Source organism: Drosophila nasuta, chromosome X (assembly GCF_023558535.2).
Source record: "Drosophila nasuta strain 15112-1781.00 chromosome X, ASM2355853v1, whole genome shotgun sequence".
Lineage (NCBI taxonomy): Eukaryota > Metazoa > Arthropoda > Insecta > Diptera > Drosophilidae > Drosophila > Drosophila nasuta.
The window spans coordinates 7,008,867-7,030,493 of record NC_083459.1 but is presented as its reverse complement, the minus strand read 5'-3'; the positions used below and the strand labels follow the sequence as shown (position 1 = coordinate 7,030,493).

The window sequence follows — 21,627 nt, the reverse complement described above, 5'->3', positions numbered from 1 at the left end:
ACAAAGAAAACTAACAAGCGCTTGCTGAACAATTCCCCCAAACTTGAAGGGTGGGAAGGAAGCTGCCTCCCCCTCTTTTGGGTTATGCACTCATTACGCTTGTGCTACCAAAATCGCGTGGGGGGGGGAAAGCTCAAGTGATCACGCTTAATGCAAATTACCATAATCAGGTATACATACAACTAACACACACAATACTAGCGTAGAGCTAAGCATTCTCCCCTCTTTGCAAAATAAACGTGCTTTTTACGTGCTCAAGTATTCATTAGCTCGCTTGACGAATTTCCAATTCGTTTTTCGCATTCATTTCAGTGGAATGAATCGACTGCAAATACACTCACCATGCACCACAATTATGCACACTTTAATTGATTCAATAAAAACCACATTTCATTGATTTAATTCCAACAAATATTTATCTTGAATTTAATGCACACCAATTTTCAATTTTATGCTCAAATTAAATCTATTAATGTTTTATTTTAATTATTGTATTTATTACTCATTCGTGAACTTTCATTATTTTTTCGCATTACAGTTTTTTTTTTAATTTTTGTGAAAGGTAATAAATCAAATCTTCATTTTTATGTATTTCTAGCAAAATTCAATCTCCTGCTTTTGGTTGGCATAATTGCACTTTGTGTTTATGGTTCAGTAGGTGAGTCAGTTAATGTTAATATATAATTTTTATAGACTATCGACAAAATAATAAAAAAAAAATACAGAACTGCTACTGCGGTTGTGTGTATTTGAGATTCTTAATTTTGTTATTTACTCTTCAGTACTCATTTCATTTTCATCAAATTTGAATTGATTTCAGTTCAAATTTAAATCAATTTTAAATTAGTTAAAGTTAAATATAACACAATAAATAAATTTCGGTCAAGCACAACTGCTATTACACTTTTCTGATGAAAGCAAAGTCTTTATTTTATTATTTTCATTAATCCCTCTTTCTAGTTGTGGCCTATTTCAAATTGAAATTATTCGAGTTCATAATTATGGCAAGTTCAAATGCAAAATTTGCATTTCAACTATAAGTTTTAACTAGCTAAAGTTAACTAACTAATAAGCTTATGCTATATTAATTTCCTCAATAAATACTCATTACGTATACGTAACGTATGCACTTTGAAACTCAGCGCTGGGTTCGCTTACAGTATATAATTGTTTGAAAATAAGTGTAGACTGTGCATCAACTTACCAGAAATGTATATAGACCGGATGCAGGCAAAAGCTTTTCCCTCAGCTCAATGAAACTTTCGGCGGGTGGTTGTCGAGGAGTTTTTCTGATGCAATTGGGAATTCGCAGTCTATGGCCAAGCAATTAAATTGCGTAATTAAACTAAATGCATTCGGCGAGGCCAGTTGATCTCTCCAGGGTATTTACAACTTGCTCTGCTGCTGTTGCTGCTTAACTTTTATGCACTTTTCTCAGCGGGGGCAAATGCCAATTATTATTATTATTGTTATGGTTGTTGTTGTTGTTGTTGTTGTCGTTGTCGTGTTTTGCGATCTCTCTGTCAATGGCCAAATGCCCAGAGACCTTATTTCAATTAATTTGCGTTAATGCGATTAGTTTCCCCGAATGCACGTTTGCATTAATTAATTAACCGATTTTAATTTGACAATTATTTGGCACTTTGACAATTGTGTTTATTGATTATTTTATGGCATTTTTTATGTGACTTGTGTTTGCATTCTGCACTTTACCTAATTTCATAATATTATAAACCGATTAATGTGATTCAATTAAATGCGTTCAGCTGCAAATAGAAAAAATGCAAAATATTTAACATATATGTATATTTTTTCAACTATTATACAAAACTAGTAAGAAAGCTACAATCGAGTGTGCTCGACTGTGAGATATCCGCTAAAAATAAACTAAACTAATATTATATAACAAAGAAATACTTATATGTAAGAAAATCGAGTTTGCTTGACTTCCCAATTCAAATAAAAGCAAAGCAGTCGGGTATTCGTTTTAAAATATACCAAATTAATATACCACAAAAATACTTCAAATATCTGGTATATTACATGTATTACATATGACATTTTACTACATTTAAATAATACCATCGAGTGGACAAAATAGTAATCAATGAGAGTTTCTTTCCATACAAAAGTATTTCTTAAATAACTCCTACAAATTATTGCTGTGGCTAAAGTGAGAGCTTAAAAAAAACTTGCTTGTTGAAAAAAAATATAAATTCATTATATTTATTGTATATACTATAATATAATACTTCATATAATAATATAAAACTATCAAATTAAACAAGAGTTCTGAGAGTTCTGAGACAATTTAGTCGTAATGAAATGTTCTTCATTTCATAAGACAATAATTGCGTTTTTACTTGGTATCAATTTTATGCAAATATTGAAGTGAAGTGGCATGCGGCAGCGTCAACAACTTTTAAATAGCAAAAAAGCGAACTACAAAACAAAACAGAAAAAACGAACAGAACGAACGCAATTCGATTGCAAACGCAACGCAAAACGCAACGTGATGTGGAAGCAAGGCGGAGGTTCGATGTTGCAGGCAGCGTGCAACCGCAACTTGAGGCACTTAAGGGCCACTTAAGCGTTTGCGTTTTGCCACGCCTACCTACCGCCCAGCCGGTCCGGCTTTTAACTTATCAACATTGTAATTTTTCTTAAGGAAAAGTTCACAGCAAACGAAATTGTAAAGCGGCAGCAACAGCAACAGCGGCAACGGCAACGATTCAAGTCATCAAGTGAGCTAGAGAGCAACTTTTATTATGCGCAGCAGTGTGAGGATGAAGCTAAACATAAGGACCCAAGTGGCTCTGAGTCTGAGTCTGACTCTGCATCTCTGACTCTTGCTACGAGGGCGAAACACAATCCCACATCGATAGACAGAGCGAGAGAGAGAGAGAGAGAGAGCGGAGGCAGATGAAATAAAAAGCGGCAGAAATAACTATGTTGAAATCACTTAGCTTACAAAATGCAATAATATGTACAACTGCCAGCGCAGTCGACGTCGCAGTCGCAGTCGCCGTCGCAGTCAGCGTTCAACGTGCAACTGCAACATTAGTAACGTTTACTGCCTTGTTGTAGCTATTGTTGTTGCTGTTATTGCTGTTGTTGTTGTTGTCGCTGATGCCAAGCGAGAGCCAAAGGGCATGCTCGTATCATATGTATGCAAAAACGAGTAGAAGACAATACACCCAAGAGTTCTCAGCCACTCAAATACCCTATAATTTATTGAGCTCATTCTATAGAATACTTGAATTATGTATTTGTTGATTTCGGTTGCTTATTTCTGGCACTCGTCTATCAATAAATTTTGTAAGCTTAACAAATTTCATAATTGAGTATTTTTTTTGTCAAACTTCTGTTAACATCTATTAAATATAGCCTTTTTTTAATAAATACATTATTTATTCTACTTATTATGAATACTCGCTAGTTTTAAAAAATAATTATATGTTATGTTTTCATTATTTTCGAAAAAATTTATTACTTATTTTGTTTTATATTGTAACTTGGAATTAAATTCTAGAATACAAAATACAACAAGAGCAACTCAAACTAATTATTATTTATATTTTTTATTATTTCTTATTGACTTTAGAAAAAATCCTTATAAAATGTTTTAATTTTTCATTTATTTATTCCTGCTTTTTTCGTATTACTTGTAACTTAAATCTAAATGCTGAAAGTTATAAATTCAAGAATTGAATTCTAGACTTGAGTAACTGAGGCTTTCAATAAAATTTGAAGTCTGTTATTGAACTCGCAGTTATTATGGAGAGTCGTATTTAAATAGTATTCAATTCTCAATTTATATAGGGGGAGTACTCAACAAATCTAAAAGTCACTACATATACTTCAAATTCTTAAATTACATTCTAAAGTTTTGCTTCAGAATTATTTATAATATTTTCTTTTTTTCACTTTACTATTTAATGCTCATCTTATCTAAAAAAATATTAATATTTTAATTGAATATTCAATAGAAATTGTTTGTTGTCTAACAGAGTACAAACTCTGTCAATTATTGATGATGCAGGGTACAAAGAGATTGCCTGTGCAACAGCAGCAGCAAAAGCAACAGCAAGAGCAACATGGGAGATACAAAGCCATAGTTAAATTTAAGGCCAAAGCGGATTTCCATTACTTGAGAGCTTTTCGTGCGCATTTTCAGCGCGTTTCAAGCTTCATTGAGCGCCCCCATACAACTATACTATACTATACTAAAATATATCTAGCCAGCTGTCTTGTAGATGGGGCGCTATGTTACCTGCAACAATTGTTTATGACCAATTTCTTTTCTTTCTTTTGTTTGTGCTATGCAAAAGCCAAGAGGCGCAAAGATTTAAGAACTAGAAGAACTAGAAAAAAACAACTCCCATGTTTATACCCGCTACCCATAGAGTAGAAGGATATTATAACTTTGTGCCGGCAGGAAATGTATTTAACAGATAGAAGGAGGCATCTCCGACCCTATAAAGTATATATATTCTTGATCAGGGTCAACAGCCGAGACGATCTAGCCCTGTCCGTCTGTCCGTCTGTCCGTCCGTCCGTATGAAACACTGGATCTCAGAGACTATAAGAGATAGAACTATAATTTTTTCGACACCATTTGCTATGTTTGCACGCAGATCAAGTTTGTTTCAAATTTTTGCCACGCCCACTTCCGCCCCCCCAAAACAAAAAAATCGAATAACAAGCGTAATCTTAAAGCTAGCTAGTTGTGAATTTTGGTATATAAAATAATAACTATAGTAGTTATGATTCCTGAAAATTTGGTTGCGATCAGATAAAAATTGTCGAAGTTGTTAAAGAAATACTTTTGTATGGGCAAAAACGCCTATTTACTAGGAGTCTGTTGCTTTGGCTAACAATCTGGTATATTGTGCCGTCTATGGTATATTTTGAATGCGGAACTATATCGATATACCAATTATACCATTTGGTATATTTTTAGTATCTTTGCAGTATATTTGGTATATTTTGAGAATAATACCGCAAAATATATTGCTTTTATTCAAAATTGGTGGCGGGTATCTCACAGTCGAGCACACTCGACTGTAGTTTTCTTACTTGTTTTTTTTTTCGATTGCATATTTGCACATTCCCAGCGCAGAAAAGAAAGATGTGTTTTTATGCAATATTTAGAGTGAATTGAGAAAAAGAAATACAGAATTTGTTTAGATTAATGATTACAAACATATAAGTAGAGTAGTTTTAATTGTTCTTTTTATAGTACCAGGTTTATAATACCAAGTTTATTTAATTTAAAAATTAATGTAATTTAACTTATCTAAAAGTCATATTTATTTATTTGTATTAGCCTGTTTTTATATTTGTTTGAAAAGTATATTCAGAGAATTATTGAAGACAACAATTTATTATACTTAATAAAATATATATACTTTCACAATATTATATTATAATACAGAGTACTTCACTGACGGCTACTTTCAATATATGAGCTTTAATTGTAATATTGTCTGGAGGGAAGGGGACAACGCGCAACTCGGAAGGTGCTGAAAGTATTTTTGCCCGTGTAAAAAGTCGAATGCGCTTATAACACCGGCAACAGCAACAGCAACAGCGACAGCGACAACAACGATGACAGCAACTGGTAGAGTTGGTTGCATTCCAGCCAATGGAATTAGTAGCAAAAGCTAGCTACAATGTATTGTAGTTACTCGTATTATTTTAGTCGGCAGGCAGTCGACTAATTGGTTTACTTATTGGCCTTTATGCTGTTGGCAGCAAATGTTGCTGTTGCTGTTGCTGCTGCTGGTGCTGTTGGTGACCTGTGAACGCTTTTAGTCATAATTGTTTGCCAGCTAATTAAGAATCAGTTGGCAGCAAACTTCCCGAATCCAAAAATTGTTCAAACATTCGTGTCAACAATCAATTATGTCGTCTGACCTCACTCTTCCTGTTCTTGCCGCTTGCAACAACAATTGATTAGTTATTTAAAAACTCCATTAGAAGCTCATTTGCAAAGGGGGAGAGATTGCAACAAGACGACCAGAGAGAAGGTTGAGAAAAGGTTGTAGTGCATATGGCTTTGAAGCCTGGCTAACTCATTTCTCATTTTCCCATTAACTTGGGCAAATACTATGTCATCATCAAACAAGCCCTGACGTAGCCCCCAAAGCTAAAGCCAACGCCAAAGCTTCAAGCTGCAGATGTGATGAGCTACAAAAAACAAACGATACAAGAAAGAACACACTACTGCCAAGGCTGCTCGACTGCAATATACTCGCTACTTTGAAGCAAGTAGGGAAACACTTACAAGCAAAAACTGGTTTCATTTAAGATATATTTGAAATTAAAATAAAAATAAATAAATATAATATATGAAATTCTGGTGAAATAACAAAACAAATGTTGTAAGCTTTTTAAACAGATGCAAAAAATAAGAAATTGGAATAAATACCCCAATATTTCAACGAAATCACGATAAATAAAACCATTTTAAATTGTTAAGCATCAAATTTAATAAACATACAAAAATATTTTTAAAAAAATATTCAAAAATTTGAAAAAAATTAGTAAAAAAAATTAGGAAAAATTTTAACATTGACATATAAAAAGTAAAATTTAAAATGAAAATTCCAAAATTCCAAATATTTGAAATTTGAATTCAAATAAAATGTCCAGATATTTAAAATAAACTATGATATATCAAAACATTACATTTTATTAATTTTTTACTACAAAATTTTAAATAAAATAATGCAATATTTAATAAAATTTGAAGAAAAAGTAAATTTGGTATACTGACATACAATAAAGTAACATTGAAACAAAATGTATAAATATTGCAATCAAATTGTCATTAATGAAAAACATTTAAGCTTTTGAACACAAAATTGAAATAAAATCTGCAAATATTTAAAATAAATTAGATAAATAAAATTATTTTAAACTTTAGTTTTTTGTATTTAAAAAATAATAATAAAAATAGATCACAAAAAATTCTGACATTTGACATTTGAAATTTATGATTTAAGCCATAACAAATAAATAAAAATTGAAATAATATATCACACTAATTATTATGATAAATAAAAATATTCTAAATGAAGAGTTGGCTTCTAATTAATACGATTTTATGTAGCGAGCGCAACTTTTTATCAAATAAATTTCTAGAATATTTGTAGTTAGACTTTGAAGCAACTTTGGCTTTGGTTTGTCAACCAAACCAGCAAGCAATCAGACTCTATTTGAAGAGCGAGTGCAGCGAAAGCAAAGCGGAGGCGCCAGTAGCAGAAGCGGGAGAAACCTCAACTCAACTTAGTTAAATTTTGTAGCGCGGAAATTAATTTTCGTGCACGGAGACGACGTTATTCGATGGCTTTGGCTATGGCTTTGGCTTTAGCTTCAGCTTCAGTTTGAGCTTCGGCACTGCCTTTTGGCCCGGTTGGATGTTTGGCGCAACAACACCAACACCAACAACAACAACAACAAAAAAAGAAAAAGAAAAGGGATGCCATCTGGTTCCCAGACTGGACAGCTTGCTGTGCAGTTGATGCATGCAATTAGCGTTCCCTCTGTGCTTGTTGTTTACTCCCAGAGCGAGAGAGAACGATAGAGTGAGAGAGAGAGAGAGAGAGAGAGCCAGCCAAAAAGCAACATCAAGCAGCCGGATTTTCGGTGCTAACAAACAAACTTCAAACTTCTACTTCTACTACCACAACTACTATTACTGCTGCCACTTTTCTGCATTTATAAAGAGGATCCTCGATTTAGACCAAGGACCTCGTGTAGGCCCTGGTGAGACGTCATCACCAAATTGTGGCGCAGCTCATTAGCCCAGTGGTCTACTCGAGACGGCGTCAAGCAGACAGCAATTACAAAGCATTAGCTTAACACATTCTGCCCTGATATATCTACATATGTATGTATATAGTGTGGCAATCTTCTACTCAACCCAAATGTTGGCACTCTAACTTCAGAGCTCTCAGGTTCAAAAGTTAATGAACTTGGTTGTCCAATCAACCGAGCAGTAATTCCTCAAAATTGGGTAAATGTAAATAAAACATAATTGTCTGCCACATTATACTGTCAGTTAATACTTTGTTAGTTTAATGTTACGTTTCGAGATTTATATTTTTGGTTAACTTTTATAACGTTTATACAAGGATAAATACAAGGATTTTCCGACGGGAATATAAGCAATTGCATTTTCTATAAGTATATTATTTTTATAAGCATTATTGGATTTAATCTTCTATGTATGCATACATTGTTTTCTGTTTATCTTCAAATACGATTTCTTATTTTTCATTTTTTTTTTATTCTCTGTAGTGGAAGAATAAGAGAAGAGTAATTAAAATTCTTTATAGGTAAGCTTTAACGTTTTCTATTAGTTCTCTTCTTCTATATGTTCTCTTGAAGTTTACCAAAAATTATCAAACGAAATTAGCTAAAATTAAATGAAAAATAATCTTGTTGCATAAAAGCAGCATTTTTTTTGTGATGGGTTCTTTCAACTTAAAATAAAATAAGTTGCTATAATTTAATGCGATGTACTTTTGAATGAGAAATCTATGTAAATAAGTTAACCATGCCAATTAAATATTGCCATATAGGTTATTATGTATACCAGCATTTATAGAAATAGCTTCAATAGAGTCTTGAAATAGAATTATTTGCTACCATTTAGTGTATTATTTTGTAATACTACAAATCTACTGAAATTATTATTATTCTTTATTTTCTTATTTATTATTATTCTTTATATTGAATTAGGATGGAGTAACATTAATAATTTGACAAATACTAGAATATTTTTTAGTCGAACATCCCTAGAAACTAGAGACTTAATATAGAGTAATGTATTTCTTATTTCTTCAGAATTGAAATAGAATTATTTGATACCTGCATTATTTTGTACTATTATAACTGTATTTAAGTTATTCTTTATGTAAAATTAGAATGTAGTAATCTTAATATATAATTTAGGAAATACTAGAGTACTTTTTGGTCGACCATCGATAGAATCTAGAGACTTCATATTGAGAAATTTACTCCCATTCCTTTTGTTCTTATTTTAAATTGTGAATAATGATCGGAATATAAAATAAGATGAAATATTATGTATATTTATTATTAATATAAGTATTATTTTATTAAAATAATGAATACAGTTACCAATTGCAATGAGATAAACTAGAGCGCCTAAAGACTTCAGGATATTTTTGTTTTTTATGGTTGTTAACTACATTTTAGTTTAGTTTGCTAATATATTAAATTTAATTATATTTTGAGTATGATTGTGAACATATGTATTTGTGGATAGAAGCTAGGGTAACTTGAAATCGAGCATACTCGATGAGGATTTGGTTGTTTTTTATTTTGTGATTTGTTAGCTACTATGGCAGAAAAGTGGGGCCAAGGCAAGCGGAAACGGGCGGCGGTAGCAAACAGCTTTAGACACTTTAACACATTCCACTGGGAATCCGCACACACAGGGACACCCAGCACACACACACACACACACACACAGCAAGGCAGCAGTCAGAAGGCTGGGGATAAGCATTTAGACGACTTTCGAGACCGGTTTTCGGCGCTGTGAAGTCAACAGCAACAGCAAGAGCAAGAGTAAGAGCAAAAGGCAACCACAGCAACAGCAACAACAACAGCAACAGCAACACAGCACCATGAACACTAACTAGAACTTGTGGCCGAAAAAAAAGCCAAGCTGCAGCTGGCGCAGCTTTGGGTTCGTTGGTCAGTGGCATGAGAGCCAGTCGAGGCAGCGCCAACAAGCTCTTCAATCCTCATTGACAAGCATCAAACGAGGCGGAGGCAGAAGGAAACTCTTGATGGCAAAGGATGACGAGCAGGAGTTGAAGTCGAAGTCGGAGTTGGAGTCGGAGTTGGAGTCGGAGTTGAAGCTGCTCTCAGTTATGTTATGGCCAATTCTTTAATGAGCAGTACCAACTAAGTATATCTATTAGCTAATCATTGTTGGGCAAAGCGAACTAACTGACTAACAACAGCCGCAAGGGCAACAACCTGGTCAATATGGTCAACACGATTGCGAAAAGGCCTGAAGCCTCTACTCTTCTGTTGCCTGCAGCTGTTGTTGGCCGAAATGACAGCTTGAAAATTGCAGCCAGCCAGATTGAGGATGGCTTCGCTTCCCAACAAACGGCAACGCACAACATTCACTCAACTTTCACACACACACATACATATGTTACATATGTTATATACATATAAAATCTGGCGACAAAATAATGGTAACCAGAACCAAAGCCAAAAGGAAAAAAAACCCCAAATCAAGTCCATAGTTGGAGCCAAAATCAGTTTGTATCAGTTTTCTCTTTTCTTTCTGGTTGTAGGATATTATCATTTAGCCACGAAATTGGGCACAAATAAATTAAAAAGTCAATATATTTATAAATAAATAAAAATAAATGTTTAAATTAACAAATATCAAATTAAGAAAATACAGTTTCTATATTTATTATATGTAATATTCATTAGCTTTGATATTTGTGGAAAAAAATAATATACACTTTGATACAAACAAATTTCCCAACCAAACATTTCCTTGTTATATTTCATATCAATTAATTTGGCCACGAAATTTGGTTCACAACAAATTTAATACTGAATTTAGATACGATATTCCCAACTTTCCTTAAATTCAAAATAAAATTTTTATGGTTTTAATCTTACTACAAAATGAACAACAACAAAAAGTGAAATAAAAATCTGCTTTTAATATAAACTCAGTATGATCAATAAAACATTTGGTAATCAAATATTAAATAAATTAATTTAACTAAGTATAATATTTGCAGCTTAAACAAAATTAAATAGAAATTTGCTAAAAATGAAATGATATCTTTTTAATAATCTAGTAAGGTTGCCACACAAAAAAGTTAAATGGAAATTTGGTATAAATAAAATAATAACATAAGCAATAAAAAAATTTCCTCGACGTTATTATAATTTGTTTCAAAAGATAAAAATATAAATTTACTATATATAAAGTACAATGTCGAGCATATGTGGATGCATGTTAGTTACTTCTTCTATCAATTCGCCTTAACATATAAAACTGTATATAAAAAGGTGATTACAATTTTTTGCAACATTTTACTTAATGTTAAATGTTAAGAATTAATGCAGAGCATCAGCGAGTCGAGCTGATTGTAAGGTTTTATTTTTTGTATTTTTTATTTTTGATATGCTTTAAGCTGGATTTAGTCAGCGCTTGGAGTAGCAGCGTCGGTGTCGCACGATTACCGAGCCAAAAAGCCAAAAAGCCAAACAATGCCGATGACGTTGAGTGGCGGGTCAGTCTCAACTTCAGTCTCAGTCACAGTCTCAGTCTCAGGCGTTGGCGGACAAAAAACAAACAGTTACAATTGCTGTCACACCAGCAGCCACAGTCAGTTGCCTTGGCAAAAGGACAAACAAGCCAAAAGGCGGCTAAAGGCGGCTTGTGCTCTGATCCAGTTGCAGATCGGACAGAGAGACAAAGCTCATCAAAGCTATCCACCGCCTGATGTCAAATTGAGTGGTCGATAATCGCCACAAATTTGTTGTTTTCAATTTCGATAAATATTTGTAACCCACATGCGAATTATTACTTCTTAGCTTATCTTGTTTGTTGTGCTCTAAATAAATAAAATATTCTTAATTGGTGTGCAGTTGCTGTCCAATCAAATTGTCATTAAAGTCGATTAAAAATGAATATATATCAACAATGAAATTGTTTAAATTCTGATGACATTTTCCTGTAATAATGTTGGAAAGAGAATATTCTGCCATATTATAACAATTTTTTTAAATTTTTAATAAATTTTGTTAGCATTTATATGAATAAAATAGTAACAATAATATCGCTAAATGTTGGAAGGAGAACATTTTCCCATATTTGCATATATTATGAATTTAGTCGAAATTTTGATAATTATAATATTATGACATACAAAATAATAAAAAATAAACTTAGTTGAAGTTTTGATAAATAAATCGCCAATCAAAATAATAAACTTAAAAATAAATGCAGTTGAAATTTTTATGAATAAAATAACAACAAAAATAATAATCTTTAATGCCAAATAAAGTTATTAATATTTAGTGAGTTATATTTTGAATTCCAATTCATAAAAATAACAATGAAAATATTAAGCTAAAATGCTAAAGTAACTTGTTGAAATTTTTCAAGAAATATATATTAAACAATTTTTAATAATAAAAATAACAATTCAAATAATAAACTTTAATGATAGACTTAATGGAATATAATAAATTATATAGAAAAAACGTTACTCTGAAGTTAAAAAGACGAGATATAAAATAAATCTTGTGGTTATAAAAGTTTCACTTAATCTTTGTTAAACTATATAATTATGGAATTTAGTGAAATATATTTGGTTTTTTAATAATTCAAAATAAAAAATCTAAAAGCTTAATAAACTTGTTGAAATTTAGGAAATTATATATAAAATTAATGTTGTACAAATTAAAGTCACACTTTAGTTGAAAAGAATATTAGAATAAAATCCTTATAAATCAATGCATTTATATTAATATATGTATTTATATATATTAAATAATAATATAATATTACTGCCTTAACTTTACAGTAATACATCTAGTTTTCCGCTTGCATAATTTAGTTTTCAGCTGGCTCACAAATTGCGAATTTCCAGGAATTGTCACTCTTCAAATTAGCATTAAAAATTAAGCTAATTGCATAGGAATCTTAAAGTGCAGGCAGACCAAAAATTAGACAAAAGGAAGCTGCAACAAAAAATGGAGTCTAGAGCCATAGTCGTTGACTCTCTCTCTCTGTTTCTGTTTCTGTCTCTGACTCTGACTCTGTCTTTGACTGTGACACTGACTCCTACGCGTTGAAAACAAACAACAATGTTGAGCTGTAGAGAAGGTGAGGCATTCACTTGGTGACAGTTATTATTTTATAACGACACTTGAAGCGGACAACTCCACCCAGAGAAAGAGAGAGAGTGAGAGAGAGAGAGAGAGAGTTGCAGACGACAGGCAACGAGGAGGCAAGAACGAGGAGGTAACGAGGAGGCAGCTGTCGCCATGTCTATGGCCATGTTCATGTCGTCAGCCTCAACTCTGCGCACAGAGAAACTTCGCCCCGAAAATTGTTATTCAAGTTTTGTTTGGCTTTGTTTGCCGCCCTAATTTAACATTGCACTTCCGTTGAATGCTGCTCCTGCAACTGCAACTGAACTCAACTGAACTGAACTGAACTGAACTGCTGCCACGCGACCGCACGTCCTGCCTCCTCCTTCCACCTTTCAGCCTTGCAGCCTTCCACCTTCCAACTCCTGTCAAAGTGATAAGCGGCGGTAAACGTTGCAAACCGAAACAACATGATAAAAGCCTCAGCAGCACGTGCAACTTGGTGACATTTCAATTTCAATCCAATGAACACACACACACACAACACACATGATTTGTTTGCTACTCGAAATTAGTTCAATTTGAGCTGCAGCTGCAAGCAAATTTTGCTAACAAACCCCAAATCAACTATCAAACTCATATCACAATCACAACTGACTTGCCAAGCTGCTTGGCTAACAATGATTTGCCAATCAAATTGCAGCACATTTGCAACACCTTGCACATTGATAAACAATCAATGTGCGAATTATTTACTAATTAAAAACAAAATGCATTTTCAAATACAATTGAAGCACGTTTCCAACGCCTTGAAGATTGATTGGCAATCGGTTTTAACTACTTGACACGAAAGCGAAGGAATAAAACGAAATTCGAAGACAAATGCTTGCTTAATAAATACTATAAATAAAATAAAATTCAACTATTTCTTTTATGCAATTTAAAAAATTTGCATGCAATCAGTTTCAACAAGGATAGAAAATATGTTTGAAATGCGCAAAAGTTTATTAGAAATTGTTATAGAATATTTAAGTCTCTTGCAAAATTAAATATCATGTATGTAGATGTAAGAGATAATTTTGTGCGAAGTACAAATAAAATGAAAAAATGTTGCAAAACAACTTAAGCAACATCTAGATCTAGATCTTGATCAACAAACATTAGGTGAATGTTTTAGTAATTCAAAAGAAATGTATTCCTTCTAGAAAATTGCTGAACAAACAGTTTAAGCTACTTGAAACTATATCATAAATTCTTGTTTATTTTCCTTCAATGGAAAACATGATGAAAATTTACAATTTTATAATAAAAACAAAACTTAATTTATTATAATCACAGATAGAGTTTTCGAGTCGACAGCCTCAGCAGCCAGAATTTTCCTTACGTGTTTATTATATTCAATCTAGTATTAAATACTAATATAATATATTTATTGCTATTACCTACATATATTTTTATTATGTTTCTTTCATAAATATTTGCTTCAGTATTCAGCATATTAATCTATTTTATTATTTATTATATTAAATTCAAAATATAAATAATAGTATTGAATATATTATAGTAGTAAATAATACTATTAGTCATATTTAGTATTTAATACTAGGTACTGAATACTGAGGATAAATGTTTGCAAAAGAAAAATAAGCTTAACTATATTTCAATTAGTAATTTTATTTAGTATTTAGTATTTTTCTAATTTTTAGTATTTTTCTAGTATTTAGTATTGACTGCTTATTGAAAGATTCGTTCCTCGTTTCCAGACTTTCTATCACTATTTTAGTATTTCTTTAGTATTTCGTATTTTTACAATATTTAGTATAGATTGCTCATTGATTTAGTATTTATTTTGAAATTAGTATTTCTTTAATATTTAGTTCTGATTGCTTCTTAAAAGTCTCGTTCCTCGTTTCCAGACTTTCTATCACTATTTTAGTACTTCTTTAGTATTTAGTATTTTTACAATATTTAGTATAGATTGCTCATTGATTTAGTATTTATTTTGAAATTAGTATTTCTTTAATATTTAGTTCTGATTGCTTCTTAAAAGTCTCGTCCCTCGTTCCCAGACTTTCTTTTAGTATTTTTGTATATCTTTGATATTTTGTATATCTCTAGTATTTAATATTGATTGCTCATTAATTTAATATTTATTTGATTTATTATTAAAATACTCATCCCTCATTCTCAGACTAGTATTTGTTTGGTATTTTGTATATTTCTAGTACTCAGTGTTGATTGCTCATAGAATTTACTTATTATCTTTAGTTAGATAGATTGTAAATAAATAAAGAATATATATATAAAAAAAATAGTGTTGATTGCTTATTAAAAGACTCGATCTGCAGTCGTTAGAAGGATATTTGTGAAAAAGACTTGTGCTCAAAGGTGAATGATCTTTTGAAGATCCTTTTGAGGTTGAAGCCACCCATTGGTCATATTACGACTACTCACATGTAACGTTGCAGCAGTTCTTGATAACGATGTTGTTGTTGTTGTTGTTGTTATTGTTGTTGTCGCTGCTGCTGTTGCTGCCTCTTCGGCGTCTGCTCCTACTGCCGTTGCTGTTGCTGTTGCTTCTACTTCAGCTACTGTTGCGTTTGGCGCTTTTAAATTCTCGCGAAGCAGGCAACGACTTTGACTCGCTGCAGCGAGGCGATCAAACAGCACTTGCAAATTAGCTACAGCGGCTACAGGCGAAAAAAATTCAATTAACTCCGAAACTAGTTTGGCACATAAACAAAAATCGGTAAAAAAAAAAAAAAAGAACGAAACGAAACGAAACAACACAAAGGGGAGATAGTTCAGAATGGTAAAACACACGCGACGACGGGGGAGGCAACAAACAAAAAAAAAACACACACACACACACACAAAATGAAAATATAATATTTCACTTTTTATATTTATATATATATATATATATTTTTTTTGATAAATTTAATTTAATTTTTCGTTGCGCTATTGGCGCTCTGTTGTCGCTTGAAGATCGCGAGGATAGCGACGTAGTTGCAAACTGGCCTAAACCATCATCGGGCCAACAGGCAGCATGCAAGAGAGGCAGAGAGAGAGAGAGAGAGCGGGAGAGAGAGAACAACAAACAAACAGCAGAAACACTGACGAGACACTGGCACACGAGTTGCAACTGCGAATTGCAAATGCGAATTGCGATTGCGTTTTCCGATTTGCGATTTGCGATTACTTTTCTGTTTTTGTTCAATCGGCTGTTTTTTGCGGCACGTCCTCACGCGAGCAGCGCACAAATCCAACTGACGGTGCTGAGGACGGCAAGCAACAGTCAGAGCTGTGGCAGTGGCAGCATGCTGCATGCAACTCATTTGCAGCTGTGTGCGTGCGAACGAACAGCGTGCGAAAGAAAGAATGAAGCAGCAGGCAGCAAGCACAAACTAAGGCCAAAGATGAAGCTGGCAAACAAACGAGTAAACGAACAAACCAAACACATACAAACATAAAGCACAGAGCACTGAAGAGAGGACATCCACTCACTCGCTCACTAAGGCCAGGCTAGTCACAGCTAGTGAGCCAAGCAGCCAAGCAGCCAAGCAGCCCAAAAGCAGCCAAGTTAGCTGCTAGTCAGCTAGCGACGCGCGCGCGCTGCTCTCAACGGCAAACAAAACGTGGCAACACACACACACACACACACACACACACACACACACACACACACACACACACGCAGCAGAGCGCGAGAGACACTGACAGAGAGAGAGGCAGAGAAGTGAGAGTGAGAGGGGGATTGCATATTACGTATACGTTTAAAGCCGCCAAATGCAACACAACGTAAAAGTTAAACCGGCATTTTGTTAGGCGCACGTTTTAGCCGCTGTTAGCGAACAGGAGCGCTTCCACTAATCTAGTAAAATAAATAAATAATTCAATGGTTAATAAAATAACGACAAAATATATATAAATCAAAAATAAATAAATAATAAATTATACAACAAAAAGTTACATATATAAAAATAACGAAATTAAAAAACTTTTTTCTTTCCTTATATTTATTTGCTTAACATTTAATAATCATTTATTTTTCTGTTCCTCTAAAATAAAAAAATAAAAATCATATTTAACAAAAATACGAGTAAAGTTAAATATTAATAGCAAAATTAAGAACACTTTATAAGTATTTTTTATTATTCGTAGCTTAGAATTAAATTATATTTAAATTTAGAATCACTGTTCAGCTATATTCAAAAATAAATATAATAATACAAATTAAACAATTTGCTTATCATTGTTATTTGCAAATTATAATTAAATTAAATATAGGTTTTATTTATTTTCTAATATTTAAATGCGATTTAGAAATAAACTCAAAGCAAGTGAAGAGAGACATTAAAACTATGTATGATGATATTTTTAATAAATTAAATTAATGAAACTATTACTATATTGCTGTGAATGAAAATATAAAAAATGCTTTCGATAAATATTCAATATAATTATGATACAATTAATCAAAATGTTATACAAAGAACGAATATTATTCTGCAAACAAATAGTACAATATTTTACTAAAGCTTCATTAACCATCATAGAGTTATCAATATAAAAAATGTTATTTATAATTAAAATAATTTTTAATATTTCAATCAAAAAATCGTATTGATAAAAAGTTGAAAGAATTTGCAATCTTTAAAATATACTTTTGATAAAAATTCAAAGTAGAAACCAAAATTATGATGTTATGCAGCGAATAAATAATAGAATACATTACAAGTACTTAAAAGTATTATTATTAAAAAGAGATTGAAATTTAAATATTTGTAAAATTTTGTAGCAGTTGATCAGAAACGCAATCATACACACACACACACACATGCATATCTAAGCTGTACAATCTCTATGAAGTTCTGCTGCTTGACCACGCCCACTTAGCACTTCCGCCCACTCCGATTTCTTGGTCCGCCGCCTAATCAAATATATACCCATATAAATTTTGCTTATTCAGACAAATTTTTGGCAATGACTTTTTTCATCCTCAAATCAAGTACTAAGCAATGCAATGCCTTGCATTTCTGAACAACTGTTTAGCATTAGTAACAACCGTTGGGTAACAGTTGATCAAAAGTACCTCAAGGAAGCTGAACAACCTTTGCAAAGCTCGCCTGCCCTACCACGCCCACTTATCAACTCCGCCTTCACTAATATCTCGGTCCCGCGCCTAATCAAGCCCAACCAAATGCATTTGGCAGACATTAACTAAAATTTTTGGCAAGCCATTTTTACACTCGATCCCTTACTAAGGAATTGCACTGCGTAGAGAATTCTTCGGAACTGTTGGGGAACTGTTGATCAAAAGTAGTCTAAGCAACCTTTATGAAGCTCTCCTGCTTGACCACGCCCACCTATATGATCCGCCTTCACTAATATCTCGGTCCCAAGCCTAGTCAAACACACACACATGCAAAGTTTAGGCATATGTAAAAATTTTTGGCAGTGACTTTTTTCATGCTTCAGGTTAACTACATACCTTAAATGCCTCGCATTCTTGAACAACTGTTTAGCATTAGTAACAACTGTTGGGTAACAGTTGATCAAAAGTACCCTTAACAGGCTGCCCAATCTTTATGAAGCTCGTCTGCCTTGCCACGCCCACTTATCACCTTCGCCTTCACTAATATCTCGGTCCCGAGCCTAGTCAAACCCAACCACATGCATTTGGCAGACATTAACTAAAATTTTTGGCAAGTCATTTTTGGACACCATCGATTACCTATCGACTACCTTAAATATGTTGAGGTTCTGCACAACTATTGAAGAACAGTTGATCAAAAGTATCCTAAGAAAGGTTGGATACCTTTATGAAGTTCTGCTGCCTGACCACGCCCACCTATAAGATCCGCCTTTACTAATATCTCGGTCCCAAGCCTAGTCAAACACATACACATGAAATTTTCGAAGATATAGGAAAATTTTTGGCATCCCATTTTTGGCATTTTTAGACAACGCATTTTTATTGCCATAGATTACCTACCTATTAAATTCTTTTTCATAACTAAAAACCTATGTCTTAAATATTAATAATAATAATGCTAGCATATATACAAAGATATAGAATGTAATTGTAATTGTGAAATAAAATAATGTAAATATTTTATATGTATGTATGTACATATACATATGTATTTATTATAATTGTAAATTCGAATTAAGTTATACTGCAGTATATTTAAATTTTGGACAGAGTCACTTAAATCACAGTTTAATTAAGTTGACATGATTAATTAATTTGTAATTACCTTTGCGCTAGTTAATAGGCTTCAGCTTTAAGTACTCCAATAATTAATAAATAATAAGTTAATTGGTTGGTTAAGTTGGTTAAAAAAAAAGTGATAAATTGAATTGAAATTCAAATTTATAATATAATAATTATAACAATATGGTAACAATTTTATTTATTTGAATTTAAATTTATATAAAGGTCTTTAATTTTGTTTTCTAGTATTAAATACTAGATTTAATATAATAAAAAAGAAATAAATTTTTAAATTATTTTGTTATTTCACATTTTATATTCTCGCACTTCTGAGTGTAGTATTTGAGAATGCACTTAGTTGACGCCTTAATACCCGCAGCGTATGTGAAACGTCCCTGCGCTTTCAATATATATATATGTATATATTCTATATTCAAGGAGGACTGGGAACGATGCACGAGATGTGGCTACGTTACAGCAACAGCACAGCAGCAGCAACAGCAACAACAACAGCCACAGAGCAAGAGCAACCCCACCGAATGTAACGTGCTCCTAACTGTGACTTTGCTTTTGCTTTTGACTGTGTGTGTGTGTGCAAGAGAGCAAGGCCGGCAACCAGAGCGAGAGAGCTTATGTGGGTGTTTGTGCGTGTGTCAGTGCATGTGCATGTGTGTGTGCAGCTGGCAACGCTTCCTACTTTATTACTGGTTTCCAACTTCATAAAATATGTTAAGCGTCGCCGTCGTCCTCGTTGGGTCTCCGATTCGGATTCAACGTCGACGTCGATGTCGATGTCGCCTGCTTGATTTACTTTTAATGCAGCCGCAGCAGCAGCGGCAACAACAAACTGCAACAATGAGGTTGCTGCGTCTTCACTAGCTGCTGCTGCTGCTGCTGCTGCCAGCTGTTTGCCAGCAACACTTGCGCGTTTTGTTTTTGCCGCGCATTCGCCGGCTTCGCTTCTCTTCTCTTTTCTTCTTCTCGCTTCTCTGCTCCTCTTAGAACAGCTGTTTTCAATTCAAATAAATGAAAATTTCATTGTGATCTCATGATTAAAATACGATCACAAAAAAAAAATGGATTTCCAAAACCATAATATGTATGTATATTTAGTCTACTTAAGGTTTACTGATTATAACAGATTTAAGATAAAATATGTTTCCACAAGTTTTATTATGTTTGAGAAAACTTATTAATTTACATTATTATTAAGCATTTCATGTAATTGTTCAACTTATTAATCTTCTTATGTAAGTATTTTCAACTTTAAAAATGCAATATAAAATATTTTACTTGAGCTCGATCAATTTTATAGAAACTTATGCTTTCGTTTTTATTATTATACACGTCATACATGTCATACATGTCATACACGTCATACATGTCATACACGTCATACATGTCATACACGTCATACATGTCATACACGTCATACATGTCATAAATGTAATACACGTCATACATGTCATACACGTCATACATGTCATACACGTCATACATGTCATACACGTCATACATGTCATACACGTCATACATGTCATACACGTCATACATGTCATAAATGTAATACACGTCATACATGTCATACACGTCATACATGTCATACACGTCATACATGTCATACATGTCATACACGTCATACATGTCATACACGTCATACATGTCATACATGTCATACATGTCATACATGTCATACACGTCATACATGTCATACACGTCATAAATGTCATACATGTCATACACGTCATACATGTCATACACGTCATACATGTCATACATGTCATACACGTCATACATGTCATACACGTCATACATGTCATACATGTCATACACGTCATACATGTCATACACGTCATACATGTCATACATGTCATACACGTCATACATGTCATACACGTCATACACGTCATACACGTCATACATGTCATACACGTCATACACGTCATACATGTAATACACGTCATACACGTCATACATGTCATACACGTCATACACGTCATACATGTAAAACACGTCATACATGTCATACACATCATACATGTCATACACGTCATACACGTCATACATGTAATATAAATAAAATAAACGCAATTCGTGAATTGAAGATGTGGACCTCGCGAATCGCGTTTATATTATTTATATTACCTCAATTGCGTTGATAATGAACATTTAAATCATGCTTATAGTTCTCGAGTTTACTTAAAACTTAGGTGAACAAGCGATAGAGTTGATCCTTGCGATCTTAGTTCTGAAAAGCATTTTCGAAAAAGATTTGTTTTCTTATTCTTGTTTTCTTGTCATAGGTCAGTCAAATTCTCAGGGATCTGACAAAGACCTAAGCTTGTAATCAGTGCAACTTGTACACTAAATATAACATAATAATAATAATAATAACATACTAATAAATATAAATAATTCTGTCTATTTTGGCCATTTCCATTAACTTTTCTTTTACTTATGTTGTTTTTTTTTCTTAATAGTAAATAAATTACAAAGTCCCGAGTATT

At 32.9% G+C, this 21,627-nt stretch overlaps 1 protein-coding gene across 1 annotated transcript; it reads right to left on the bottom strand.

The window, feature by feature from the left end:
• Nucleotides 1-1,209: 1,209 nt before the first annotated feature.
• LOC132795004 (uncharacterized) lies at nucleotides 1,210-16,289 on the bottom strand. Its single transcript, XM_060805389.1, has 3 exons — nucleotides 16,103-16,289; nucleotides 15,355-15,590; nucleotides 1,210-1,766 (listed from the first exon to the last, which is right to left on the bottom strand). Exons 1-3 carry the CDS (start codon nucleotides 16,236-16,238, stop codon nucleotides 1,749-1,751), a joined length of 390 nt encoding a protein of 129 aa, XP_060661372.1. The 5' UTR covers nucleotides 16,239-16,289; the 3' UTR covers nucleotides 1,210-1,748.
• Between the last annotated feature and the right edge of the window lie 5,338 nt (nucleotides 16,290-21,627).